Below are 8832 nucleotides of genomic sequence, written 5' to 3'. Positions count from 1 at the left end.
GTGTAGATCTTCATTTTTCCTTATTGAGGCTATTTGGATCACTGGCCGTTCCGGAGACCCCCTTTAGGGTATTTATACAGATTTTCGCCAACCAGATAGCGATTTTTTGAGAAGGACGTGATTGTTCTGTAGTTTCCGAGAAGGCGATTGGTGCACTTCAAACGAACGCAGTATTTTTCAGTGTCATTTCCGTCAATCTTTTATCGGCCACTTGATCAAAGTTTGGAGTGATTTTTCGCCGATTTTGAAGAAATCCGCATTTTTCAATACATTTCAATTGATTTGATCATGCGAAGTGAAACCGTATTGTCAGGTTTAGAGGGCGATTTCTGCCTGCCTCTACAAATCTGCCCCAAAACTAGACTGTTTTCATTCTAAAATCGACTACTTTTAACTGTGACCAGGTAGCTAGTTGAAGTTTATACATGTTGTAGAAGAAACTGTGATCTAGAAATCCTGTAAGTTTCATTCTCAAGCTGTGCCAGCTCGAGTTTTTACAATTTTTCAAAATCTGCCTAAAACTAGAGTGTTTTTCATTTAGGGCGCCTCTATTCCCAAACGGCTTACTTTTAAATGTGAGCCAGTAGCAACTTGAAATTCTCATCCGTTATACAACAAGGTTAAGTCTATGAGTTTGAAAAGTTTGGTTTTAAACCCGAGCCAACTACATTTTTGATAATTTTTCAAAATCTACCTTAGAAACTGGACAGTTTTGCATCCGCCGCGTCTGCATTCTCAAATGGCTCACTCTTAAATACGATCGAGTAGCGACTTGAAATTCTCGTGTCTTATAGAGGAAACCTGAATCTATCAATCCGGAAAGTTTTATTCTAAACAAGCTGCAGCTCGATTTTTGTCATTGTTTGAAAATCTGCCCCAAAAACTAGACTGTTTTTCATTTTGCGCGTCTGCATTCTAAAATCGACTACTTTTAACTGTGACCAGGTCACTACTTGAAGTTTACCCAAGTTGTAGAAGAAACTCTAATCTAGAAATCCTGTAAGTTTCATTCTCCAGTTGTGCCAGCTCGATTTTATACAATTTTTCAAAATCTGCCTAAAAACCAGAGTGTTTTTCATTTAGGGCGCCTCTATTCCCAAACGGCTTACTTTTAAATGTGAGCCAGTAGCGACTTGAAATTCTCACCCGTTATACAAGAAGGTTAAATCTATGAAACTGAAGAGTTTTGTTATAAACCCGAAGCAACTGCGTTTTTGAAATTTTTTCAAAATCTGCTCTAGAAATTTGACTGTTTTGCATCTGCCGCGTCTTCATTCTCAAATGGCTCGCTTTTAAAGACGATCAAGTAGCGACTTGAAATTCTCGTGTCTTATAGAGGAAACCTGAATCTATCAATCCGGAAAGTTTCATTCTAAACAAACTGCAGCTCGATTTTTGTCATTGTTTGAAAATCTGCCCCAAAAACTAGACTGTTTTTCATTTGGCGCGTCTGCATTCAAAAATCGACTACTTTTAACTGTGACCAGGTAGCTACTTGAAGTATGCATAAGTTATAGAAGAAACTCTAATCTAGAAATGCTATAAGTTTCATTCTCAAGCCGTGCCAGCTCGATTTTATAGAATTTTTCAAAATATGCCTAAAAACTAGAGGGTTTTTCATTCTGCAGGCCTCTATTCCCAAACGGCTTACTTTTAAACGTAAACCAGTAGCGACTTGAAATTCTCACCCGTTATACAAGAAGGTTAAATCTATGAAACTGAAGAGTTTTGTTCTAAACCCGAAGCAACTGCGTTTTTGAAAATTTTTCAAAATCTGCTCTAGAAATTTGACTGTTTTGCATCTGCCGCGTCTTCATTCTCAAATGGCTCGCTTTTAAAGACGATCAAGTAGCGACTTGGAATTCTCGTGTCTTATAGAGGAAACCTGAATCTATCAATCCGGAAAGTTTCATTCTAAACAAGCTGCAGCTCGATTTTTGTCATTGTTTGAAAATCTGCGCCAAAGCGAGACTGTTTTTAATTTGGCGCGTCTGCATTCTAAAATCGACTACTTTTAACTGTGACCAGGTAGCTTGTGACTTGAAGTTTACACAATTTATAGAAGAAACTCTAATCTATAAATGGTATAAGTTCCATTCTCAGGCTATGCCAGCTCGATTTTTTACAATTTTTCAAAATATGCCTAAAAACTAGAGTGTGTTTCATTTAGCAGGCCTCTACTCCCAAACGGCTTACTTTTAAACGTGAACCAGTAGCGACTTGAAATTCTCACCCGTTATACAAGAAGGTTAAATCTATGAATCTGAAGAGTTTTGTTCGAAATGCACCCCAGCTCGATTTCTGACAATTTTCCAAAATATGCCTAGAAATTAGACTGTTTTCCATTCGACATGTCTGCCTTTTTAAATGCCTCACATTCAAGCCTGCTTAAACAGGAAAATAAAAAAGGTTGAAATTTTCACAATTGATAGAGAAAACTTAAGCCGATAAAGTGTGAGAGTTTGGCTGTAAACCAATCGCAGGTGAATTTTGGGCAACGATTCAAAAACCGCCCTAGAAACTTGGCGGTTTTCCATTCGGCACGTTGCCTTCTTAAGTGCCTCGGATGCAAGCGGGAGCAAGCAGCCACTTAAAATTTTCAGGTATGATAAAAGACACATCAGCTTATAAATCCCGAAAGTTTCGATGCAAACAAACGCTTCCTTCATTTTTGGCAAATTTTTAAATTTCGCTTATGAAACATGAGCGTTCGGTTTTCCTGCCTTCTCAAAGCTGCCCCTGAAAGCGGTCATAAAAACCATCTGTAAAACACTTGTAATCAAGTGAACTTTTCATTGAAGACATTGTTGGAAACTGGTCGGTTTTTCGACAATGTTCGACAAATTTTAATTAATATGCTACTGTTCAGTGTGAAAAACCCAAAAAACGACCTTTGAATGTTTCCCAATACGTGCAATAATAACAGCCAGCTTAAAACAAATCCGATGAGATAAAGCACTGCAAGTCAAACGTTTTACAATGAAAAACCAGCAAATGTTTTGGTTTAGTGGGATTTTACCAGATGAGCTTCAATTTCACCCTGTTAAACTCCCTAAATTCAATGAGATAAATCCAGGCTGCAGCTGCAACTTAACGCAGTGCATAGTTTTCAATAAAGTGCATATAAATTACAAGGAAAAATGTTGAAACCCCAAAAGAAGCAAGTAAAACCCCAAAAATGTTATCGATCAGGTTGGTTATCCCAGAAAAGTAGCGCGCCATGGACCGGCCATTGTTCTAGAAAAATTCCGTATCAATTTTTTTCCAATATATCTGAAGTGTCTTTTATCAAGTGGGGTTGAAAGTGTGGTATAAATAACCGGGCCCCAGTGAACAACCACATTGTTATACGGAAAAAACGCGACCGATACAATGCAGTGGTCATTTGTGCTACTAATTACAACGTGCGCTATTAGCGTGCTATCATCGCCAGCCCGTGAGTATTGCTCATCAACTGACACTCTAACAGTCAAAATTCTGCTTTTCCTGTTCAAAAACGCTGAAAAGTCGCGGCAACCTACTCGAAAACAAGTACTTATCAACACGTCCCTGAAACGCATATTATTTGATCATTTTTGACGAATTTGTGCGTGTAATCGCGACAGCAGTACTTGAAGTAATCAGAAGAAAACATGTTTGTTTACAGCTCCATGTTCCACTAACGGTGCCTTCTTTGCCGACGATGATTGCACGAAGTACTGGAGTTGCGCCAATGGAATTGCCTACGAGTTCTCTTGTCCAGCTACTTTGAACTTCAATCCGTCTAGTGATGTTTGCGATTATGCTGCCAGTGCAGGATGCACTGGGAAGGGCTGGGATGACCCTACTGAACCGTATGTCGACTTCATTCTCTTCTATAAGGAGCAGTGGGTTTAATGCGTTTCACGTTCGTAGGCCTTTGGTACCAACAGATGCTTCTACTCCAGCTCCAGACACTCCTTCTACTGCAACTTCTCCTGTAGCTCCAGATACTCCTCCTGCAACAACTTCAAGTCCAGCTCCAGATGCTCCTTCTACAGCACCTTCTAGCCCACCTCCAGATACTCCTTCTACAGCATCTTCTAGCCCACCTCCGGATACTCCTCCGACAACAACTACTCCTGTAGCTCCAGATACTCCTACAACAACCTCTTCTCCAGCTCCAGATACTCCGTCTACAACAACTTCTAGTCCAGCTCCAGATAGTCCTTCTACAGCACCTTCTAGTCCACCTCCAGATACTCCCCCTCCAACAACTACTCCTGTAGCTCCAGACACTCCTTCTACAACAACTACTCCTGCAGCCCCAGATACTCCCTCCACAACTTCTACTACAGCTCCACGTACTCCTTCTAGCCCACCTCCAGATACTCCTCCTCCAACAACTACTCCTGTGGCTCCAGACACTCCTACAACAACCTCTTCTCCAGCTCCAGATACTCCTTCTACAGCACCTTCTAGCCCACCTCCAGATACTCCTCCTCCAACAACTACTCCTGTAGCTCCAGACACTCCTACAACAACCTCTTCTCCAGCTCCAGATACTCCCTCTACAACAACTTCTAGTCCAGCTCCAGATAGTCCTTCTACAGCACCTTCTAGCCCACCTCCAGATACTCCTCCTTCAACAACTACTCCTGTAGCTCCAGACACTCCTACAACAACTACAACTTTAGCTCCAAATACTCCGTCCACTACTACTAGTACGACTACAACACGGCCGTCTACTGAATCTTCTTCAGTCATACCGCCAGTAGATCCCACATCTGGTAAGTGAGCAAGCAGGATTTTCTGGAATTAGCTGGAATGATTTTTCTTGCAGCTCGTCCCTATATTCCCTGCTGGTTGTACTGGTGGGAACCCTGCTGGGACCCTCACCACCATTGAGCCGTGAGGCAGCAACCCACATGCATCGTACTCAGGGATTTTGTCAACTTGCTAGATTTGATTAAATTATTTTTCTTGTATGTGGGTGTTTTCTTTTCTTCAGCCCTAAAGTGAGTTTTGAGCTTGCTGGCACAAAACGAACGTTTGGGAGCCTTGAAGGTGTGAAAATTTTAAGTCGCTGCTTGCTGATGTTTGGAAATGAGGCGAGAGGACCGAATGGGAAACATTTTCAGTCATGTTTCAGGAGCGGGATTTAAAAATTTGCCAGAAATGAGGGAAGCGTTAGTTTACAGCGGAACTTTTGGGATTTGTAAAGTGAAGTGTTTTCTATCACTGGTGAAAACTTGAAGTTGGTACTTGATTACGTTTGGAAGTGAACCATCAAAGAAACCAGACGTGCCGAAAGGAAACTGTCTAGTTTCTGGGCACTTTTGGAAACTGTGTCAAAAATCGAGCTTTCGCTTGTTTAGGATGAAACTTTCCGGATTGATAGATTCAAGTTTCCTCTATAAGACACGAGAATTTCAAGTCGCTACTTGATCGTCTTTAAGAGTGAGCCATTTGAGAATGCAGACGCGACGGATGCAAAACAGTCAAATTTCTAGGGCAGATTTTGAAAAATTATGAAAAACGCAGTTGGCTCGGGTTTAGAACGAAACTTTTCAGATTCATAGATTTAACCTTCTTGTATCACGGGTGAGAATTTCAAGTCGCTACTGCGTCACATTTAAAAGTAAGCCGTTTCGAAATAGAGGCGCGCTCAATGAAAAACACTCTAGTTTTAGGCAGATTTTGAAAAATTGTAAAAAACCGAGCTGGTACAGCTTGAGAATGAAACTTATCGAATTTTTAGATTAGAGTTTCTTCTACAACTTGTGCAAACTTCAAGTAGCTACCTGGTCACAGTTAAAAGTAATCGATTTTAGAATGCAGACACGCCAAATGAAAAACAGTCTAGTTTCGGCGCAGATTTTCAAACAATGACAAAAATCTAGCTCGAGCTTGTTTAGAATGAAACTTTCCGCGTTGATAGATTCAGGTTTCCTCTATAAGACGCGAAAATTTCAAGTCGCTACTTGATCGTCTTTAAAAGTGAGCCATTTGAGAATGCAGAGGCGACGGATGCAAAACAGTGAAGTTTTTAGGGCAGATTTTGAAAAATTATCAAAAATGCAGTTGGCTCGGGTTTAGAACAAAACTTTTCAGATTGATAGATTTAACTTTCTTGTATAACCGGTGAGAATTTCAAGTCGCTACTGGTTCACACTTAAAAGTAAGCCGTTTGGGGATAGAGGCGCGATAAATTAAAAACACTCTAGTTTTTAGGCAGATTTTGAAAAATTGTAAAAAATCGAGCTGGCACAGCTTGAGAATGAAACTTATAGGATTTCTAGATTAGAGTTTCTTCTATAACGTGTGTAAACTTCAAGTAGCTACCTGGTCGCACTTAAAAGTAATCGATTTTAGAATGCAGACACGCCAAGTGAAAAACAGCCTAGTTTCGGCGCAGATTTTCAAACAATGACAAAAATCGAGCTCGAGCTTGTTTAGAATGAAACTTTCCGGGTTGATAGATTCAGGTTTCCTCTATAAGACACGAGAATTTCAAGTCGCTACTTGATCGTCTTTAAAAGTGAGCCATTTGAGAATGCAGACGCGACGGATGAAGAACAGTCCATTTTCTAGGCTCGGGTTTAGGGGCAGATTTTGAAAAATTATCAAAAATGTAGTTGGCTCGGGTTTAGAACAAAACTTTTCAGATTTATAGATTTAACCTTCTTGTATAACGGTTGAGAATTTCAAGTTGCTACTGCGTCACATTTAAAACTAAGCCGTTTCGAAATAGAGGCGCGCATAATGAAAAACACTCTAGTTTTAGGCAGATTTTGAAAAATTGTAGAAAATCGAGCTGGCACAGCTTGACAATGAAACTTATCGGTTTTCTAGATTAGAGTTTCTTCTATAACGTGTGTAAACTTCAAGTAGCTACCTGGTCACAGTTAAAAGTAGTCAATTTTAGAATGCAGACGCGTCAAATGAATAACAGTCCAGTTTTGGGGAAGATTTTCAAACAATGACAAAAATCGAGCTCGAGCTTGTTTAGAATGAAACTTTCCGGGTTGATAGATTCAGGCTTCCTCTATAAGACACGAGAATTTCAAGTCGCTACTTGATCGTCCTTAAAAGTGAGCCATTTGAAAAGGCAGCGCGGCAGATGCAACACAGTCAAGTTTCTAAGGCAGATTTTGAAAAATTTTCAAAAACGCAGTTGGCTCGGGTTTAGAACAAAACTCTTCAGATTCAGAGATTTAACCTTCTTGTATAACGGGTGAGAATTTCAAGTTGCTACTGCGTCACATTTAAAAGTAAGCCGTTTCGAAATAGAGGCGCGCTAAATGAAAAACACTCTAGTTTTAGGCAGATTTTGAAAAATTGTAAAAAATCGAGCTGGCACAGCTTGAGAATGAAACTTATCACATTTCTAGATTAGAGTTTCTTCTATAACTTGTGCAAACTTCAACTGGCTGCCTGGCCACAGTTAAAAGTAGTCGATTTTAGAATGCAGACGCGCCAAACGAAAAACAGTCTAGTGTTTGGGGCAGATTTTGAAAAATTGTCAAAAATCCACATGGCTCTTGTTTCCAATGAAATTCATAGAGTTTCTACACTTCAGTTTCTTCTATGACATGTGAGAATTTCAAGTAGCTGCGCTCTTGCTGTTGGAAGTGAGACACTTTAGAGGGCAGAGGCGCAAAATAGACAATAGTCCAAGCACCTACGCAGGTTTTGAACGTGCACCAGTCTTCCTGGTAAAACTTAAAATATTGAAGAAACTTCAAAGGAAGCTTTATGCGTCACAGTGGCGGAAATTGCGGAAGATATGGAAGAAGGGCCAATATCAAAAGAAGAAAATTGAGTGCCCAAATTCAGCCACTCCCTTTGGAATCGCTTTGGAATCTCCGCTAAGTAAAATCTTCCATTATAATATCCGCAAGATTAAACTGAAGAAGTGAGCAACAGAGCGAGAATCTTTAAGACCAATCTATGGCTTCAGGAAGGCGAGAAGAGTCACTTCAGGCAGATAGTGACCGTTTGAAGATGGTCAGAAAGCGATTGAAGATTGGGGTCTGTTGCCCTGTTAAAAAGTCTTCTAGAAGATTTTGAGTCACATTTATTAGTGGATCAGCGCCTCATCGAAGATAACACGCTTATCTAATACCGACTTTATGCTTGACATGTCAACTATGCCCAGGTGCTCGAGTTTAATCGTATCTTGATGTGAATGATTGTATGCCAATTAAGTTTCGATCACACATTATGTAAAATCGAACACAATTATTATTAACTTATATTGATGAGTCTAATCGATTTGCTACGTCATGCTACGATAGATTTTTGTGCGTGAACGGATTTTTGGCACAAAAAATGCCCAGAGATTTAACTGCAAATGGCTTGAGAAGCTGGAAGTTGGGAAAACAATGCCTGAGGGCGATTCCTGACCTTTAATATCACAGGGATTTTTCGCCGATAATCCTGTTCGGCGTATCTAACTAACAAAAACATGTCAGTTTTGATTGTTGATTGAGATTTTGCAATATTTGCAAAGCGATCATCATCATAATTTATTTTTAAACTGATGTCGGTTTTTGTTTGTCTCAATCATGCTATCAAGACAATTTCAACAAATCATGTTTAGGCTGGAAATTTGCGCGCTTTAGAAGCTTCCTATGAATCACTGAGAAAAGTACAAATAATTTTAAATAATAATAACAAAATTAAGTTAACAAAGAAACACTTTTTCGGTTTGATTGCTAATTGCTTTCATTAAAGCACGGCTTACTTGCGTTAAGCTTTGGCTTAAAGTCGGTGTGAGCCTAAAATGACGATTTAGTACCGACAATTTTTTGCTCTTAATATGAATCTCACAATTTGGAGTAAAATTCCTCCTTACGATTAAAATTTTTT

At 39.7% G+C, this 8832-nt stretch overlaps 3 protein-coding genes across 6 annotated transcripts in view; 2 read left to right on the top strand and 1 right to left on the bottom strand.

Annotated features, from left to right (window-relative positions):
- The window catches only part of LOC109542029 (salivary glue protein Sgs-3), a gene marked incomplete in the record, with an annotated part of 1940 nt that extends 1780 nt beyond the window's left edge, over positions 1-160 (bottom strand). The window contains 1 exon segment of the mRNA XM_048662024.1: positions 1-160. Within this exon segment, the coding sequence (XP_048517981.1) occupies positions 1-14 (14 nt within the window).
- Positions 1-8832, top strand: part of LOC109542020 (prolow-density lipoprotein receptor-related protein 1) — a 67851-nt gene that overhangs the window by 55351 nt on the left and 3668 nt on the right. The gene's annotated exons all lie outside the window — the stretch shown is intronic.
- LOC109533002 (cell wall adhesin EAP1) overlaps positions 3320-8832 on the top strand; it is a 14540-nt gene continuing 9027 nt past the window's right edge. The window contains exons 1-5 of one of the 4 annotated variants that reach the window (XM_048662018.1): positions 3320-3436; positions 3647-3833; positions 3895-4040; positions 4347-4748; positions 4802-4946. In XM_048662018.1, the coding sequence (XP_048517975.1) occupies positions 3373-3436; positions 3647-3833; positions 3895-4040; positions 4347-4748; positions 4802-4866 (864 nt within the window). In that variant the 5' untranslated portion in view covers positions 3320-3372 and the 3' untranslated portion in view covers positions 4867-4946. Of the gene's footprint in view, positions 3437-3646; positions 3834-3894; positions 4749-4801; positions 4947-8832 lie in introns of those variants that run through there. The other 3 variants (XM_048662016.1, XM_048662017.1, XM_048662015.1) reach the window with 3 other exon arrangements.

The sequence above is a fragment of the Dendroctonus ponderosae genome, unplaced genomic scaffold (assembly GCF_020466585.1).
Source record: "Dendroctonus ponderosae isolate FM_Combo_2020 unplaced genomic scaffold, Dpon_F_20191213v2 Dpon_F_20191213_10, whole genome shotgun sequence".
NCBI lineage: Eukaryota > Metazoa > Arthropoda > Insecta > Coleoptera > Curculionidae > Dendroctonus > Dendroctonus ponderosae.
This window is presented reverse-complemented; position numbering and strand designations above follow the sequence as displayed.